General features: G+C 34.3%; 1 protein-coding gene across 1 annotated transcript in view; it reads left to right on the top strand.

Moving 5' to 3' along the window:
* ITGA1 (integrin subunit alpha 1) overlaps nucleotides 1-21,117 on the top strand; it is a 160,888-nt gene that overhangs the window by 118,159 nt on the left and 21,612 nt on the right. The window contains exons 14-22 of the mRNA XM_025435006.3: nucleotides 976-1,233; nucleotides 3,390-3,520; nucleotides 5,833-5,999; nucleotides 7,619-7,755; nucleotides 9,210-9,320; nucleotides 11,101-11,310; nucleotides 13,287-13,367; nucleotides 18,310-18,386; nucleotides 20,493-20,582. Coding sequence (XP_025290791.1) covers nucleotides 976-1,233; nucleotides 3,390-3,520; nucleotides 5,833-5,999; nucleotides 7,619-7,755; nucleotides 9,210-9,320; nucleotides 11,101-11,310; nucleotides 13,287-13,367; nucleotides 18,310-18,386; nucleotides 20,493-20,582 — 1,262 coding nt within the window. The remainder of the gene's footprint in view (nucleotides 1-975; nucleotides 1,234-3,389; nucleotides 3,521-5,832; nucleotides 6,000-7,618; nucleotides 7,756-9,209; nucleotides 9,321-11,100; nucleotides 11,311-13,286; nucleotides 13,368-18,309; nucleotides 18,387-20,492; nucleotides 20,583-21,117) is intronic.

Here is a 21,117-nt window from a genome sequence, read left to right as displayed (position 1 = left end):
TCATACCTCTGGCCTAGGGGTGTTGGGAATATTAGCAGTTAAAATGCATTAACTGTCAAAAACAGGTAAAGCTGGGAAAGCAGAGACTGAAATAGTAAACTATATGTCGGTGACACCAGACAGTTTCAGCAAACTACTACAGTCTTTGGAATACTTCATTGGGCTGGAGTGAGATTTTGTTTTCAACTCCTGACCTTAGACATCATTTATTAGGTGAAATAATTTTTGATCTTCATTAGAAGAGTTTTGGGTTTGGGGGTTGGTGTTTTGGGCAGTTTGGGGGGTTTGTTTTGTTTTGTTGTTGTTTACAGAAAAGTCAATATTCATCTGGTTAGCTTTTAAATTCTTAGAGTCTGTCCAATTAATTGTTTTAATCCATAAGTTGCATATCTTTCTTCCTATCATTTTGTTCCCTTTTTCCCATCAATATTTTTTGGTCCTGTGCTTTTTTTCCCTTTTTTTCTAGAAAATGTGTTCCTGACCATCATTACTAATACTTTCTGTTCCTTATTGAGTTTTTTGTTTTGCTTTGTTTTGTTTTCACTCTATATAGCTTTGGGGAAAGTTTGCTTTTTGAAAAAAAGTCAATTTCCTCTTTGCCCTATAGGGGAGACTATATAGAGACTTTCCAAAGAAGCAAATTTTGGATGAAGGAAAGAGAGAGACCTGAATTGAGGATTTAAAAATTCAGTTATTCGGCTTTAAAAACATACTGTGAGTTATATACTCACTTGGTTGCATTAAAAAGAGAATCCATTAAAATCCTCAATATGTCTTCCTCCCCATACTTCTGCAATCTGTTCTTTAAAATCTTTATCTTTGCTCTCAGAAAGCACCCTTTTTAAGAAATTTTACAAACTTTACCATTGATATACAAATGGTTTTTAATAGCACTGATTTAGCATGTACTTAAAAATTTCACTGTGCTGCAGTAATGATAGAAATCCATAAGTATCCTGTTTATCTTTCTTCCAGACAAGGTTTGAATATCAAATGAGCCTGGAACCCATTAAGCAGACTTGCTGCTCATCTCTAAAGCATAATTCATGCACAAAAGAAAACAAAAATGAGCCATGTGGGGCTCGTTTCGGAACAGCTATTGCTGCTGTGAGAGACCTCAATCTTGATGGATTTGATGACATTGTGATTGGAGCTCCCCTGGAAGATGATCATGGGGGAGCTGTGTACATTTATCACGGGAGTGGCAAGACTATAAGGAAAGAGTATGCACAAGTAAGAAGTTAAACCTACACATTCCTACCCTTAAATGATAAGTGGGTTCAATGCTAGGCTCGCTTCTTGTCTTCATGAATTAATTGATTTTTTTCCTCTATCTCTCTTGGGAAACTAGATTTAATTCTCTTTTAAGTTTTCTTTACAGAAGCATTATTTTGTATTTTATCCTTTTATCTAGTTTCTTTTTTCTGTTATTTGCCATGTCATCATGATCTGAGCTCTCAGAATAGTAAAAAAAACAAAAACAAAAAAAACAAAAAAACACTTTTTAACAATGTTATCTGACCTTGCATTGTGGCTGGTGCTAAACAGAGGATACCTGTTTCTGAATAAGAGAACAATAACAGTATTTAGTCAATAAAGAATATGAGATTATTGTTTTTATATTCAATATCCACGTTGTTATAATGAAGTTGCATTACATTTATATTTATGAATTAAATTGGTATATTTTTGTCAAATGAATTTGGGTTCCTGAGGTTTATAATTCTTTCACAACTAACCCCTCTTGGAAAAAAAATCTGAATAACTAAGCTTAACCTGCAGGGGATTTCTGTTGTTGTTTAACATTTATTGTCAGTTAATGTTTCTAAACCATAAATGTAATTTTTTCCTACATGAGAAAAATATCTACCCGTTCACAAAAGTGTTTAATGTACCATAAAAGTAGGAGAGTTTAAAGGAATTCTTCTAATGTAATTGTCTGTTTTTAAGTAACCATAAGTAGTTAGGCATTGAACTACTTATATAACATGAAAAGAAAGAGTACCAATTATTTCTTTTTATATTTGACTTCTTTTTGTACTGTGGTCAACAGAATTCTCAAAATCCATTCATGTATTGTGAAATCATGCTTAATTTTTCATAAAGTCATAATGACATTAGTGAAACAATAAAGTAAAGGACATATTTCAGTAACAGCACTTCCATCCATTTAGTAAATTATTTGTTTTCAAATAATTCAAAAATCTTCATGGCATTGCTTAACTGAAAACAGGCAATATTTACCATGGGAGTGTGATGGAATCAAGAATTGAAGGGAAGAGTTTCTTTTCTTTTTTTTTAAGATTTTATTTATTTATTCATGAGCGACACAGAGAGAGAGAGAGAGAGAGAGGCAGAGACACACAGGCAGAGGGAGAAACAGGCTCCATGCAGGGAGCCCGACGTGGGACTCGATCCTGGTCTCCAGGATCACGCCCTGGGACAAAGGCGGCACTAAACCACTGAGCCACCTAGGCTGCCCAAGGGAAGAGTTTCTTTCTTATGTTCTATCACTTTATTCCTTCACTATTAATCCTGATGATTTAGTGAAACGGCATTTTCACTGTAGAAAAAAGAGAATATTTAAATCATTAATAATAAAATAGATTGTCTTAAGAAATGTTTATGCATGGAAAATGTTTCCATTTGATTGCCTTGTTTGGCTTCTTAATTTATAGTTTTTAAGTGAAGAACAGGAGGATTCGAAGACCCCAAGTTTAGGGAAGGTCTGTCAGTCCCATCTCCTTGCCATCAGGTCCTATTAAAATATTACCAGCTGGAACCAAAGCCAAATCAGGAAGTATGAATATTAAACACATTATGTTTGGGTATATGCGCAAATCAGTCTTGGAGAACTCCACATTCATTCTTGCCTTTTGAGTTTAGAGTGCCCTTGACTTTTAGCAAAGATCATATACTGGAAAATGTATTTGGTGGAATGTTCTATTTATAACCAGCCATCAAATTCAGTGAGCCCCCAACTGACCCCTAGGACAAACTTCCACTCCCTCTCTTGCTTGTCTGATGTGTTTTCAAGGTTCCAGCATCTTTAAATATCTTGGTATTATGGGATTGAGTGGGAACCAGAAAGGAGAGCCAATTACTCACAATGTTTTCCTTGAGCATTAGACAAGATGACGTTATAAAATTTTTTTCCCTCTCTCTGGTGTCAGTAACCCTGAAATTATTTTGTCTGTACTATAAAAAGAATAAGCTTTGGTAACATCTGAGTAATTCATCTTGTCACCACATGAGGGGCTTCTTAGGCAGATTTCCAAAATATCTTTAATTCTAATTTTGTGTTAACCAATCCAAGTTCTCAGATTTATTTAAAACTGTTTTTGAAGAGACACTTCTGGCATAAAAACTCTCTGTTGGGACTTTCACAGCGTATTCCATCAGGTGGAGATGGCAAGACACTAAAATTTTTTGGCCAGTCTATCCATGGAGAAATGGATTTAAATGGTGATGGTCTGACTGATGTGACTATTGGGGGCCTTGGTGGTGCTGCCCTCTTCTGGTATGTATTTTAATAACATCCAATTAATCTGAATATTTCACAAATAGTTCCAGAGCTCAGAGGATGATTGGAGCCCGTATTATACCAAATATCTGTTTTCTTTTGTACCCCATTATTTTTTCATGCCCCATTATTTAGATAGAAGCTACATAGTTTAAGAATCTGGAGGAGTAAATAAGTCTTAAAATTGAGAAACCATATTAAATAACAAGTAGAGTCAACTCTTAATTTGGGGTATTTATTATGTGCTTGGCACTAAGATAGGTATTCTGTTTTAGATGACAGCATAAGGTAGAAGAGGGCCCCATAGAGAACAAGAAAACATCCCTAACTTTGAGTTGTTCACAAGCTTTTAGGGGTAATTGACTCTTTCCTCATTTACTTAATATGGATAATTAGACAATTGTGCATTATTGTCTGTATTTATATTGTTGGCCAAGCATAGAAGCATCTTCAGTAATATCTATGGTCAGCCTTTAAAATGTCTGCATCTCAAATTAATTTCATTTAATTGTAAAATTCTAATCAATGATCAGATATATAAATACCATTCTACTTTTAACTTGTTAATAAAATAATGTATTAATAATATTAATAATTCCAGTTTTAACTAGTTAGGAAGCCCAACTTCAAAAAAGCATTCTATTTGGGAAAAAAAGAGTGACTAAAATATCAAGGATATGAATTTTGTGTGATAATTTTTTTAAATGTTACAAACTTAATTAAGAAATATAATGAAAGAGGGGGACACCTGAGTGACTCAGTCAGTTAAGCATCTGACTCTTGATTTCGGCTCAGGTAATGATCTCATGGTTGTGAGATGAAGCCCCATGTCTGGCTCCTTACTCAGCATGGAGTCCGCTTGAGATTTTCTTTTGCTCTCCCTCTGCCCCTCCCCCTGCTCGCTCACTCTCTCTCCAAAGGAAAAAAAAAGAAAGATGAAAAAGAAATATAATGAAAGGATTTAATATATTAAAAATATATTTATGCCATGTGCTTTGGTGAAAAGTCCACGTATTGATTCTTCCAAATCAAGCATTGACTTAAAGTAATTTAGATGGAAACAAACCTCAAAGGTCTTTTTCTAGAAGGAATTTATCTAGAAAAGTAGTAAAGATAGAGACCTGAAAGTAGATGACTTTGTCATAATTTAAGACAATTAATTGCAATTATAATTACAATTGATAACATTGTAAATAGCATTGTGTGGTGGCAGATGGTAACTGCACTTATTGTGGTGAACATAGCATAATGAATACCATTATTGAATCACTGTTACACACCTGAAACTAATATGTCAACTATACTGAAACTTAAAAATTTGAAAAAAAATTTAAAAATTAAAAATAGAGATAATGTTTAAAATGTTTAAGACATAATGTTTAAAAACTTATTGTCAAATAAAAATTGTACACTAAACTGTGCACAGAAAATAGCCATTATATTAAAAAAATGTTTTAGCCATATAATAGGGAGAAAAAAACTGTAAGGTGGTGCCTAGGAAAGGAGAATTCTGGGCAGCAGGTAGCTGTGACTTTGGGGAGGGCACGCCCAGAAGCAGGCCTCCAAACAGAAGTCACCAGTGTCAGCCAGAAAGGATACATTTAGTCTTTGTTTAAACTGTTAATCCTGGATTAATTTATTATGATAACCTTAATTTAAAAATATTTAGCATATTGACTCTCATAATAAAAATATATACAGGGCAGCCCGGGTGGCTTGGCAGTTTGGCACCCCCTTCAGCCTAGGGTGTAATCCTGGAGACCCAGGATCGAGTCCTGTGTGGGGCTCCCTGCATGGAGCCTACTTCTCCCTCTGCCTGTGTCTCTGCCTCTCTCTCTCTCTGTCTCTCTCTCTCTGTCTCTCATGAATGAATGAATAAAATCTTTAAATATATATATATATATACATATATATATATATATACACATACATACGTACATACATAAGGGCAATTTATACTCTCCGGTTTTGTTTCAAAGTTTTCTTACAAAGCTCGGAAGACTTATTTATGGCTGACATGGGGCTCAATCCCAGGACCCTGCTCAATGGGGAATCTACTTCTCTCTCTTCTTCTGCCCCTCCCCTCCAGCTCATGCACACACACATGCACTTTCTCGCAAATAAATAAAATCTTTAAAAATAATTTTAAAAATAAATGTTTTTTAAAAGTCACCAAAGAAATGGAATCCTGAGAGCCCAACTATACACAAAGGAGAATCCCCATCAGTGCATTCCCATTGCATTCCCATATTGATGGCATTCATTAAATGTGAAAAGGTGTGAATAATCATCATTGTGTATGTTTGTAGGTCCCGAGATGTGGCTGTAGTTAAAGTGACTATGAATTTTGAACCCAATAAAGTGAATATCCAAAAGAAAAACTGCCGTGTGGAAGGAAAGGAAACAGTATGCATAAATGCTACAGTGTGTTTTGATGTGAAATTAAAGTCCAAAGAAGACACAATTTACATAGCTGGTAAGTGTCATATGTATACCAAGTACTTCGGGGCAGGAGGACAATACACATGAGGAAACTCAGGAAGATACTGTATTTTCCCCCTTGATAGGGATCTGCATCTCACATTTGCCCCTGTGTACATGTTGAACCTTGAAAAAAAATCTACTAAAGAAAGAATATGTTATGGAACCCAATAAATTCTGGAGCAGAAACTGTAATGCTTATATGCAATGGCTCTCCCATTTACCACAAACAACCAGGTGCTAAAAACAACAACAATAATAATAATAATACAATTAAGAAGTAGAATTTGAAAATTGGGCTCCAAAAGAGCCCAGTTTTCCTTCCCATAGGTTTTCACAAACCCTCTCTTGCTTCTCCTACCCTATTTGGTAAGACTGGTATCGCAAAGGACCTGAATGTTTTGCCACCCCTACTTCCTGAGATCTCTTTGCTCAACTCAGAAGATAACCCTGGTTTTTGAGATTCGGACATGTTCCATGTGTACGCTCTCAGGCACAGTCTGAGTATCTCCTCCTACCTACATGTACACTATCTAAGGTGGTTTTTTAATGATATTGAAATATGTTGGAGTCAAGACTGTGGAGGCCATTGGCTGCAAAAGAGTAGTTTACTCTATAAAACAAACGTAAGTAGAATATGAAAAATCATTAATCCTTAAAATCTATTTTTCTTAGTTTTCTCTACACATGCATACTTATGCTCTGCAATAGCCCTCTGACTAGAAGATGAATTAGGTATAGAAATGTAAAATGAGCTACATTTTCATATACAGCATTATTTCAGTCTCATTTAATTTTTATAAAGTAACTAAGTGATAAAACTAAGTAGGATTGGGGATCCCTAGGTGGCTCAGCGGTTTGGCGCGCGCCTTTGGCCCAGGGCGCGATCCTGCCGTCCGGGGATCGAGTCCCGTGTCAGGCTCCCGGCGTGGAGCCTGCTTTTCCCTCTGCCTGTGTCTCTGCCTCTGCCTCTCTCTCTCTCTCTCTCTCTCTCTATGTCTATCGTGAATAAATAAAAAAAAACTAAGGATTGTTGCCTTTTTAGAGAGTGTAAGGTTTAACTTGTTTTTTTTTTTAATTTTGGTATGCCTATTTTATTAAATTCATTTATTAAGCTTATTTTATTATGTGTTTGAACAGTCTGAAGTGACTTTTTCATAAAATAGGCAAAAATACATTCATGTATATTTTTGTGTCTATTGAAATATAATCAATATTCTAAATAGGACTTCAACATTACTAAACTAAAAAATATAATTTAAGTGAAAACCCAATAAATACATGCATGGTCAGAAAATTCATTTACATGTAGGTGTACATGCGTATGAGTGTGTGGGTGTGCATATGTACATATACATTATAAGTGTGATTAAACATTAAAGGCATAGTGAACTCAGAAAGTGATTCTGAGATTGTCTTTATGGTTATCCTACAGGTTATCATAAAGGTTATCTTTATGACTAGGACTACCATTGTACTACAGTAGTGTGGATAGCTGAGTAATAGAAACTGTTATTGATTTACTGCTCAAGAGCTTTTTCTATAATGCTAATTTGATGAACTAGACCATATGAAAATTAGTGCAAGTAAATATTTCTGTCATTTTATTTCCAGATATGCAGTACCGTGTCACACTAGATTCACTAAGACAGATATCACGAAGCTTTTTCTCTGGAACTCAAGAAAGAAAGATTCAAAGAAACATCACAGTTGAAGAATCAGAATGCACTAAGCTTTCCTTCTACATGTTGGCAAGTAAATCATATATGTTATAACTGCTTTATTCCAAATCAAGAATAAAGCATAGATGTCTTATTTCAAGTCATTCATGATATTATTTCAAAATGCACATCACAAAGCAAACTTCATCTTAGTCACTTTTATCAGAAAATCACAGGCCTGATCTTCTAATTTCCAAATGCATTTCATAAAACTATCTTTCATCTTCCCTGTGTGTTATCAGTCATCCGTATATTATGGAATAGTAGAAAGCACAGTATACTAGTTTATAAGATACCTTCTGCCTTCATTCATTCATTCATTCATTCATTCAGTTTTTACAGTCATTCATTTATTCTTTTAAACTGAAAACATCATTTAACTTTTGTGGGCCTTATCTGTCAAATGTGGATAAGTGGTTACATGCCCTGAGAGCAAACTGTTGGCCCATGTGATTTCTGGGGTCCCTTCTTGTCCACTGTGCTATATATATTTCACTCTTTAAATTGAAGGGGAAGAAATCAAGTATTTTCTATCATCCATAAGCTTTGTGCTTATATAACTTGTATAAAATTTGAAAGGGCATGTAACCAGATGTGCCAGATGTGCCACTGCCTCCAACCTGCTAGAAATCACTGTAGTGTATATTTGTCCAAAATGTAGACTCTAGCTATGTGTAGGCACTTGGTATTAAAAGGAATTAACTAGTTTCAAAATTTCCAAATTCTTTTTGGATTTTAATAGATACATTAACATTTGTTCTGGAGTCAGCCAGGATGGAATTTGTCTCAAAACTTCCCCACATTCCAAGTGATTTTAACCAAGTTGTTTAGTCTCTTAGAGGCTGAATTTTTCATCTGTAAAATAATGACTATAATAGTTACTCATCTTGGAGGACTGTTGAAATACTTCTCAATAATGTGTGTAAAGCTCATAATTCTGGACATGCCATAAGGGATGGCTGTTACTGGTGATAGTATGAAACAACATTGATTACATTCATATCACATATCATTTTGCATTATAAAATTCTTGCAACTCAAGGCATATATTATACTAATGAAATCTAACTCAATTTAAAGAAAGTTTGCTTTTTTGAAATTGGGAGACTTTCCTAGAAGTATTACATGGCAGTGGTTGGCTCAACGTCTCAAGAGAAAAGATACTGTTATACAAGCAGCCCAGAGTAGAATATCCTGACATGGCAAAGTATGGCACATCCTATTACTCCAGCAGGGCCCCGGAGAAACTGGAAGTGAATCAACTGATCATACTCTGAAGCCTCTGCATTCCAGCAGTGTCCCCTATCAAGGCAGAAGGCAGTCTCTCTCCAGTGAAGCAAAAGCCTGATGATCATATGTCAGATCAGGTGCACAAGAATGTTCCAGTAAGCCTGAACCACAGAGGCAGATGGAAGCCATAACAAGGTCAGAACATCCAGGAAATATAATACCAATGATAAAATATGTTATGTTTCAACCTGTAGGACAAGCATGACTTTCGGGATTCTGTAAGGATAACTTTGGATTTTAATCTTACCGATCCAGAAAATGGGCCTGTTCTTGATGATTCTCTACCAAATTCAGTACATGAATATGTAAGTCAGATTTTTTTTTAATTCAGATAACCTATATGTGAACATATTGGGAGAAAATAAAGCCCTGAAACACACACACACACACACACACACACACACACAACCTTAAATCAATTTTTTTAAAAAAACAATGAAATTCTAGAGTTTTCTCAACTCTTCTGTTTCCTATTATTGGAGGGAACTCTTCAATTTCCTATTGTTGGAGGGAACTTATAAATAACAACTGTTTTTATGTCTCCTAAATTTAGGACCAGTTGAAAGAAAGACATGGGTTGGCCTACTGGAACTCCCTTTTATTACTAATGAACACTGGGTTCCAGGGCACAGCTTAGACATATTGAGTGTATCCTACTGAACAAGACTTAGACCACAGATAACCAAGTATGTCATCAGCAGTGCTCATCAGGTCATTTTCAGGGGGGCCTACATCATAAAACTTGCAGAATAGAGATATAGAGCTTCCCATGGGCACACTGCTGCCCTAAGAGCAGAAGAGGTGGGAAGGGACTGATCCTCCTTCCAAATTCACAAAGTTCAATGTCCCACCCCTGAGAAAGAGTGAGCAAGTAGAATGATGGAGTGGAGGAATTGTTAGAGATGGGCAATTAGTTTTCCCCATACACATATCCTTCATTCTGTCTTTCTTCCTTTCAAGTATATTTATTGGGCGTCTTAAACATATAGGCTTTGTGGTTTATGGTCTAACCTAGGAAGCAGATATTAGGTAGGAATTAAAGCATGTACCCTGGAGGAGAACTTAATTGTTTTATGGGAACTTCTGCCTAGGTAGAGAGTCAGGGGGGCATTTCCCCTGAAATTGTGACATTTAAGTATTCTCAGGAGTGGAGGGAGCAATGTTTCATGCACAGGGAATATGTGTAAAGGTTCTGAGGCATTAAGGGACTAAATTAAACTCTCTAATGTGGCTGACACTGAAGAGCAAGGTGGGAAGGTGATATGGGATGAGGCGGAGGCACAGGCAGGAACCAGATCATTCCAGCCTTTGTGCTAGTGTGCAGGTATTTTGAAGAGCAATGGAATGCTATTGATGGCCTTAATTGGTTCAGTGATACTGGTTTATATTTTCTAAGGATTACTCTGGCTGCAATGTGGAGAATAATTAGAGGAACAATGATTGGAACAAGAGTGGGTGCAGGAGATCACTTAGGAAGCTATTGCATTAGTTCAGGGAGGAAATGAGGATAGCTAGACTAGAAGTGATGGTGAAAATGGAGAGGCAAGAAGATAGTTGAGAGATTCTTAGAAAAGAAGTGGAATAGACAGCTCTTAATGAAGGTTTAGATAAGGGAGTAGGACTTCATGAGAAGAGAAATCAAGGAAAACTCCTAGTTATGTGGCTTCACCACTTTCTACCCTCTGAGCTCTAATACATTCCTAAGTATTTGATTCTTTTCAAAAGAAAATCTCATAATTGGAGTTGAGTGTTAAAGTGTTCTCTCATAGATTTTGATCTTAGAGTACTTGACTTGATTTTTTTGAAACTGTTCTACTCTGGCACACTAAAGCCAGTGAAAAACATCTGTGAAAATTGTGCATTCTTTAAAAGGCTGGAAGAATTTATACCCAGAAGTTTATTATTTTCCCTATAAATTACGGGAATAAATCTAAAATTCCTTAAGATTTCTGCAGTGGAATCTGTTCTCTTTATGAGTTGCTTAACTTAGTTTGGCAATATGTCATTTCACAAAGCGGGTTAATAAGTAATTTTCAATCATGTTTAACTAAATTTTGAAAAAATGTTTTCCTATGGCCATTTCAGATTCCCTTTGCCAAAGATTGTGGAAACAAGGAAAAATGTATCTCGGACCTCGCCCTGAAAGTATCCACCACAGAAAAAGGCCTGCTTATTGTCAGGTCCCATAACGATAAGTTCAATGTTAGTCTCACGGTCAAAAACAAAAAGGACAGCGCCTATAACACCAGAACCATAGTGCACTATTCTCCAAATCTAATTTTTTCAGGAATTGAGGTAAATTTTTAGCTTTAATATTTATTAATTCTAGTAGTAATCATTTCTTGAGTCTCCTTTTCCTGCTACTCAACTAATTGTTTTTATTGGGTTTAGAACAATAGAGAACATTTTGTACAAATTATTAGTATTCACTAATGGTGAAAGTACCAAACTTTTTAAAAAGGTTCTGTTTTGATGAATGTCTTTAGAGATTTGTGACTTTTCTTAGATTTAGTATGAGGAAAGAATCACCGATGTATCAAAATCATATGTTTCATAGAAGCATTACACAGCTGAAATTGAGACAAAATCAAAGAAATATTAAAACATAAAGTCAAGACAGTGTGGAACAGAGGTGCAGAGAGAGTATTGCATGTATGGAACAAAAAATATGTTTACATAAAGAAACATTAAGATATCATTTCTCATTTTCTATGTAAAACCCTTACATTGGCCAGAGAGGTATTAAATTACAAAGTCTCATTGTCAAAACAGAATTCTTTTTTATTTTGGTAATAACATATAGTTGCATAAGATGCTGTATCAGGAATAATTAGTACTTCCAAATTTGAACGTTGCTTTCTAATTCAGGTCTCTGAATGAATCTGCTTTATTTACAATTCTATCTATAAATATCCGAATTAATAATATGTATGATTCATATTTAAAACAATACCCTTATTAATATAATATTAAAACTCTATTGTCTAGTTTTCTAATTTCTGTAAATTCAGACTTTCAGTGACATTTCTCTCTATTTATTAGGATATTGCTTAAGGACATGATGACTAACAGAGGCTTAAAAGAAATGTCCTCCATTACTACCACGTATTTTAGATCCAGTAAAGAATGTTCATTATAAATCTAAATGTTCAAAGTGATTCTGGAAAAATATTATCACTGAATTTTTCTCTGGAAAGGGAACTATATTAAAAATCATTGCTGGGATGCCTGGGTGGCTCAGTTGAGCATCTGCCTTTGGCTCAGGGCGTGATCCTAGAGTCCCAGGATCGAGTCTCACATTGAGCTCCCCACATGGAGCCTGCTTCTCCCTCTGCCTATGTCTCTGCCTCTGTGTGTGTATGTGTCTCATGAATAAATAAATAAAATCTTAAAAAAAAATATTGCCAGTATCCTCTTCAACTAAGTTCATGGCCTTGGTAGAGAGGCAGAACTATAAAAATCAACAGTGCATCTCCTCTATTTCTATTAACAATTGAAACAGTAATAATAATGACGTCTTTTCCTGAGTCATATGATGTTCCAGGCTCTGTTCTAAGCATTCCACTTACTCAATTCTCATTAAGGAAATAGGTGTTATTGTACTATAGAGATTCTAAGCTAAACCCTTTCTGTCACATTTTAACCTTTCTGTAACTGCATTTTACAACTGATATGTTTACTTAACTGGCAGCATTTTCCCTCTCTTATTGGTACACAAAATAATGGAGAGTCTCAGATTCAGTGGCATTTTCAATTTGATGAAATAAAGTATGACTAGCCTCACTGGGCAGAAAATCAGGCTCAGAGAAGTGAGGAGTCTTGACAAGAAGATTGCTTAGAGTGACAGAGTCAGAATTTAACTCCTGGTGGCCTCATCAGAACTCATGCTCTTACCACCGGGCTAAACTCTTCTCATGGCAACCACTCACTGTGGGCTTCCTGTGGCAGTCTAGTATGTGTGAATTATTTCATCCAGCCACCTAATCAGTTTATGATTAATGGCACATTGCTGTTAGAACATCCATTGTACAGTGTTCCACTAGACAAGATATGTGATGTGCTCTGCCCTTCAGTCTCCCTTAAGGAATGTTTTTGTGTTTTCCATGGAGGGTCAGACAGGTGATCCCAGAATGCTATGACTCCCCCAACTAAGTTGAGAGACAAATCTTAGTAAGGCAGAGTCCAAGACATGGCTGGGAAAACTCTGGAAAACCAAGCTCAAGCATTTCACCTGTGTGTCTGCTCTAATTCTGTTTACTTTTTCTTCAAAGGCTATCCAAAAAGACAGTTGTGAATCCAATCATAATCTCACATGTAAAGTTGGATATCCTTTCCTGAGAAGAGGAGAAGAGGTAAGATTATAAAACATCCATGTGGCAATTGGGTATGAAAAATGCTATGCTCAAAGTTAAATATATAAATCCTTCTAATGGAAAAAAATAAATAAATAAATAAAATAAGTCCTTCTAATGGTATTTTAGGGTGATGTAGATGAAGAAGGTTGATTTCAAAATTTTGAAATACTGGAATCAAAAGCCGATTATTGCAGGAGTCAAACTAAAATGCTGAGACAAAATTAAAAATCTATACTTGATAATTTATCAATTTATCTGATTGTAGTAGGCTTTTCTGGCCTGTAGAGAAAACAAATCTTCCAAGCAGATTGGTTTAGAACTTTGTATAGAAACTCTTTTTTCACTTCTCCTTCTAAAATAATATCCTTATTGAGATATAATTCACATACCATAAGATTCACTTATTTAAACTGTACAATTCAGTGGGTTTTTGTATATTCACCAAATAGTGGATTGTACAGTCATCACCACAATCAATCTCAGAACATTTTAACATCCCCAAAAGAAACTCAGCCCACATTACCAGTTACTTCTCTTTTTTCCCCTTTAGTCCCTCCCCAGCCTCAGGCAACCAATAATCTACTTTCTTTCTTTAAGAATCTACTTATTCTGGACATTTCATATAAATAGAGTCATATAATCTGTGGTCTTTTTGTAACAAGCTTTTTTCATTTAGCATAATGTTTTTTTAAAGGTCATCAGTAGTTCCCTTTTATCTCCAAATAAAATTCCATTTTGTGGATGTATCATATTTTATTTATTCACCTATCAGGTGACGGGCATTTGTGTTGTTTCCGCTTTTTGGCTACTATGAATAATACTATGAATATCTGTGTACAGGTTTTGGTGTGGGCATATTTTCCATTCTCTTATGGTGGAATTCCTGGGCTATATAACTACGTATAACATTTTGGGAAGCTGCAAAACTTCCTTCCAAAGTGACTGCACCATTTTTCATTCTTACCAGTCTTTCTTCACATTGTTACTGTCTTTTTTATTATAGCCATCCTCGTGGGTGTGAAATAATATCTCATTGTGATATTGATTTGCATTTCCTTAATGGCTAATGATTTGCATAATCTTTTCATGTGCCTACTGACCATGTGTATATCTTCTTTTCAGATCCTTTACCTATTTTTTAATTGGGATGTCTTTTTTTTTATTATTGAATTGTGAGAGCTCTTCATATATTCTGCTTTCAAGTCACTTATTATATATGATTTGCAAATATTCCCATTCCACCTTTTCACTTTCTTGATGATGTCCTTTGAAACATAAAAGTGCTTACTTTGATGAAGTTCAGTTAATCTATTTATTCTTTTTCATTCATGCTTTGCCAACCGAAGGTCACAAGATTCACTTCTATATTTCCTTCCAAGAGCTGGATAGTTTTAGCTGTTACATTTGGGTTTATAATCCATTTTGATGAACTTTTGTGTATTGTGTAAGAAGAAAGGGTCCAATTTCATTCTTTCTGTGTGGATATCCAGCAGCCCTACACCATCTGTCAAAAAGGTTTTCATTCCCCCATTGAATTGTCTTGGCACTTTTTTTTGAAAGTCAGTTGAGCATAAACATATGGGTTTTTTCTTGACTCTTAATTGTAATCCATTGATATATATGTCTATCTTTATGTCAGCACACACTTTTGATTATTGTAGCTTTTTTGAAAGTTTTGCAATCTGAAAATGTAAGTCTTTCAACTGTGTTTTCTTTTTCAAAATCGTTTAGCTCCTCGGGTCCCCTGTATCTTTATTTGTATTTTAGGGTCAGCTTGTCATTTTCTAAAAAAAAAAACAAAAAACAAAAAAAAAACACTGGGAGTTTGATAGGGATCACATTGAATCTGCAGATCAATTTGGGGAGTATTACCACCTTAAAGATATTAAGTCTTTGATCTGTGACCATAGGGTGTCTTTTTATTTATTTAGATTTTCTTTAATTATTTTCAAAAATGTTTTGTGTTTTTCAGAATACAAATTTTACACTTTCTTTGTTAAATGTATTCCTATGTATTCATTCTTTTTTAATGCTATTTTATTTTTATTTAATTTTTTGAAAAAGAGAGAGCACGCTCATGTGCACAAACTCATGGGGGAAGGAGCAGATGGAGAGGGAGAGAGAGAGAGAGAGAGAATCTTGGGCAGGTTCCACATTCAGTGCAGAGCCAAACTTGGGACTCAATCCCATAACCCTGAGATCATGACCTAAGCTGAAATCAAGAGTCTGATGCTTAACTGACTGTGCCACTCAGGTGCCCCTTTTAATGCTATTTAGATGAAACTCTTAAATTTATCTTCAGATTGTTTATTGCTAGTGTATAGAAATACAAATGATGTTTTAATATTGATCTCTTTCTTGAAATCTTGCTGAAATTATTTATTAGTTCTAATAGTTCTTTAGAGGATTCCTTAGGATATTCTATATACAAGATCATGTCATCTGCAAATAGATGCATCCTTCCCAAGGCAATGCCTTTTATTTCTTTTTCTTGCCCAAATGCCCTCGCTAGAACCTACAATAGTAGCTGAACAGAAGTGAGAGAGTGCTTTCATGTATTCTTAAAAACAGTATTTGTTTCCATGAAAAACAAAGAATAGTTATCTCATTTAATGATAAACAACATATTAGCCTATATTTTCATTGAAGGTTGCTTTTCAGTATGAATATTTGCTCCTCTATTCATATTGAGTTAATGAGAGAAATATTTAGTCAATCAAAGTGAGATAAGAAGATTCTTTATTTACTTACTTGAAAAGATAGAAATACTATCCCAAATATTTATTTCAACTTCTTTACATTATGATATTTTATAATATAAGACTTCAAAATAGATCTTTGTCATCTTAATCCCACATCCTAAAAAGTTGATAAACACTGGGTTGGATATCTGGAAATGGCAGAGTCACATATCTATAATGAAGTCTTCTGGCTCCTCATTTTGCAAATGAGAATTCAGAAAGGCCTTTTCCCTTAATACATGTGGCATGACTACTAGTGACTGTAGTGACTGAAGAAACTATGAATGACAATAATTATCACTCAATTGAATAAACCATTTTAGCTATGAAACTAACTAGATATACCAATCTACTTTTGGAACCTCATTATTAAGCCCATTTCTTGACTATCTCAAATGAAATTTATTGTAAGATTGCATTTCTTCCTTAATTATCTATAAAACACACATAATACTTGAAAAAAACCGTAATTCCTCTATTTTGACATGGAAATAGTGAATGTCAACTCAAGTCCACACCTTCCTCTGACCACTTTAATTAACCATGTAATTATCTTCACTTCATAAAGAATAATGATACAGTCTGTGTTACATTTCAACCATGTAGAGATATTAAGTCCAATCTTAATTATTTTTAACCACTTTTTTTTCTTTCTTTTGCAATTCCTTGCTGCTTAGGGTAAAAGCTTAAATCATAGCATCTCACACCATCAATAGAGAGATGGGAAGATAATTTACTAAGGATTTTTGCATGTGCTTTACACTTAGAATATATTTTGACTTCAAGATCTAGATTCATAGCATTTCAGGATCAGGTCAATATGGAATAGGCACCTTCTTCAGTCCCACTCTCTGCTAGATACTCTCTGCTAGTATCTTCCCAAGGTCTGAAAGCTCATCAGAAAAGCCAAGACTTATATATCCAGGCCAGTCAGGAAACTAAGGAAAGACAGGAAACAAGGCGCCTACTGAGACTGGCAACTTGACCTTTGTAAACTATTGTAGTTCAAACCCACCCAGTAAATATCCTATTAGAATTATGATTACTATTTCAAACCAAGAAAGACGCTACAGATCAGCAGATTCTTAAGAAAAATGTGGTTTTTTTAATGTAACTCAAAATATATGTGGAAAAAGAAAATACAAAAGAAAATTCCACACATAATATGGTATAACCTTGCAAATGTCATGACACCTGAATTCTAGTCATCCCTTCTGTGAATGGGCCTAAATTCATTAAAAGAACTTTAAATATCAAATTCTGTCTTATCTGGCACTTAATCCCAAAGGTAAAATTTTAGGTAGTTTCTATTAATTGTGCATTTTGAGCCATCTATGTAGCTGGCCAAATTCTAAAACATCCTAGTTAGCACAAACTAGGTTTAGTTCCCAGAATAGGAAATACAACTTTCCAAAGATTATCATGAGTCTTGGGCTAGGACTATGCTGAGGACCTATTTCTTCAAATAAGTAGTCCAGTTTCTGGCCTGCCTATTGGTGTTTATGAAGATTTCTGGATTATATAGTTTATCTGCTCAGGCATAGTTTTTAAAAATAAGTTATGTGTATCAGAGTGTTAATATAACAAAAACATTTTTCAGGTTTTCTTAGGTATTGTAAACAAAACTTACTGCATTATTATTAATATTATTATAATTACTCTTTATTATAAATAAGCTTTTTATTTTTTTATTTTGTTTTTATTCCTGAAAGGCCAAAAACTTTCTTATATTATCAAATTAATGGAACCAAGTAGGTTTTCCCATATTTTATAATGAACATGTATAGATGGTTACTGATACTTGAAGTTTACATATAAAAGAGGCTTTAAGCATGATAATTTCATAATTACATTGTTTATTATTGTGATATGTAGATTATGGTAATATACATAGGATGTACCTTCATGGTAATAGTTTATATAATACAAATTATTCTTATTAATATAATTTGAATAAAGTTTTGAAACTCAATATTAATATGCAAAAAATATTACATAGTCATATTTAAAAGTACACGTATATTATATCTTATTCTGTTTTTGAGATGTGATTAGGTTTTATTTTGTAAGCTAATATTTCTTAAATAACTTTGCAGTTTCAGTCTAGGCAATATCATTAAAATAATTAAGCATTTTGATCAAAGTAAACATTCTACTTCTTTATCTGTTACTAAACTAAAAATATTTTTATTTCATAGGTTACTTTCAAAATATTATTTCAGTTTAATACATCTTATCTCATGGAAAATGTGGTCATTCATTTAAGTGCAACAAGGTCAGTTGATATGTATGCATGAGTGTATGTGTATATAAGCAATTAAGTATATAATTTCATGTATTTAGAATATTTTGCTTTATGGACTTACTGGAATTTCTTACAGCTTTTATGAATCAGTAAAAGTAAAAGGCAATGAACCCCTTTACACCACAAAAACATCCTTATGAATAACTAAAACTAAAGAAAATTTTATTTAATAGAATTAAGGCACCTCCCAAACAAGATTAAACCATTGGTTCTATGAGCTGTAAAGCATGTTGTAATCACACATCACTTATATCTGCCAAATTGCATTTACATTTATTTAAAATTTTACAGGATTGCTAATTTAACTTTTACTGGCTGCCCATCAAAGTCAACTGAATCATCAGATGAATTTAAAGTTTTATGATGCCCTTTTGTAGTTTAATACATTTTATCCAAGTCAGTCAGAGCTTCTGAAAGATATAGAATACCCAGACTAAAAATAACAAAAGACTAATAAGGAAATTGAAATAGTGTCTTAACTTTCTTCTAAGTGTAATAATCCACTGGACAATAAACTCCTTGAGATATCTTTGTTGCCTTATTCCCCAGTAAATAACGTGGTGCCTTGCATCTAATAATCACTGAACAAATGTAGGATGAATGGATAAATGAGAAAATAAATTAATGGGTAAATGAGTTCCGTATGCTCAATTTAATCCAGCTCAATAAATATTTATTTGACATCTACTACAGACGAGATATTACATTAGTCATTATAGGGAATATAAAAATTAATAAGGACATGAACTTCCTGGAGTAAACATTACAGCAGGGGGCTTAAGACTAATGTATAAATTATTATAACATAAGGTACAACAAGGAAAATTCATTAGAGGAATATAAACTATGTATGAGACTTAATAGAGGTTGAAATTATATCTACATGGCAATGAGCCCCCAAGAAAACTTTATCAAGGAGATTATAATTGACAAGGACCTTAAAGGTGTTAGAAATTCATAGAGAGGTTGAAAAATAGAATTAGATGGTGCATCCATAGCAAAATCTCAGTCATACAAATATCTATAACCCAAAGCAGGGTGCTGCTTTCACTATCCTCCAGCTCACAGCGAACCACTTAGTACACTTGGAAACAGCAGAATCATTAAAAGGTCCTTATATCCCATTCTGTGAGACCAAATTGCTAAATGCTTGGTCACTTGGTGGAGAGGGTGTGTGATAAAAATAACGAAAGCTAGCACTCATTATTTCCTACATCTAGGCATAATGTTAAAGGCACTTTACATGTGTTAGAATCATCATTTATTTAACACTTAATGATAAACCCCCATTTTATAGATGAAGAAACCAAGGCACAGAAAAATTAAATAACTTTCCCAAAGTATGTTAATGTTCTAGACCAATCCCATGCATGCTGGCCCCAGAGCCAGTGTTGGTAAGTGTTATATCCTTCACATGTGCTTTTTTTTTAAACACATGGAAGTATGATATGCCAATGCATATATAAACATGTATGCACTTACATATCATTAAAATGACAATTTCAATCAAGGGAATAAATAAATGTTTAACAAATAACATTAGCACTAAACAATAGCATGGAAAAACAAGAAGACCAGAAACTTAATATTGACTTTCTGCCACATAACCCCAGTCACATCTTTTTGTGAGGTCCTCATCCATGAGGAATAAATAAGAATCACTACCTGATTTGTGTTAAAAACACAAATTCCTAGGTGCTAACTCAAATCTACTAAATCTGTATTTCAAGGATAGAAAGCCAGTAATCTCTGTATTTAACAATTGGCCCAAGGTTACTTATCCATAATCCTCATAGAAGTTTGAGAAACCTTGGACTAAATTACTGTGATTTTCAACCCTAACTGCAATTCAGAATCAATTTGGGAAATTTAATAATATCTATCTCTGACCTCCCTCCTCATCCTGATTTAAAAACAAAAACAACAAAACAAACCAAAAAAACCACAAAAATAAGAATTCTACTCTTTTATGCTTTCATTTAATTGCTCAGATAAGCTTCTCTTTCAAATGCTCAGAAATGTCTCTAAATAATCAATGGTTTCATGATTTGTCTGAACATGCTGTGTATTTTCTAGTGACAGTGAAGAACCTCCTGAAGCCCTTTCTGATAATGAAGTAAACATTTCTATCCCAGTAAAATATGAAGTTGGACTTCAGTTTTACAGGTAGGAGGAAACTGCATTTTTATGTTGACGCCTTTTTACAAACCCAGTGCTTCTCAAAGTGTGGTCACTGGCCAAGGGCACCAGAAGCACCTAGGAACTTAGGCAAATTCTTGGCCCCACTCCAATCTACTGAATCAGGAACTCTGAGGCCCGGAAATTGGCCTACAAGTTAAATAAGCGCTGTGAGTAATTTTCATGCACTCTAAAGTCTGAGACCCAGCATGCTAAATAATCTTAAATGTGAGGTGCTGATTATCCTGGATTGCATTAGCAGTCCAGCCTAAACTCATAAATGCAAGCTGCAGACCTAGAAGGAATATTTTACAAATGGCAGTGTTCTTAGAGGTCACCAGCATATTTCTCAGCCATCATTTCTCATTGATGAGGGTTGTTTATTTCTTGCATTATTCATAAACTGTCCTTTCCCTTATGATCTATCCAAACACAAATCATATTGGCAATGTTATCCACTATAAATTTCCTTGCTTAAGCAAGACTCCAAGCTTTTGCTAAAAAAAAAAAAAAAAAAAAAAAA

Source organism: Canis lupus, chromosome 4, assembly GCF_003254725.2.
Source record: "Canis lupus dingo isolate Sandy chromosome 4, ASM325472v2, whole genome shotgun sequence".
Lineage (NCBI taxonomy): Eukaryota > Metazoa > Chordata > Mammalia > Carnivora > Canidae > Canis > Canis lupus.
Note: the sequence above shows the minus strand (reverse complement) of the source record. Positions and strands in the feature narration are given on the sequence as shown.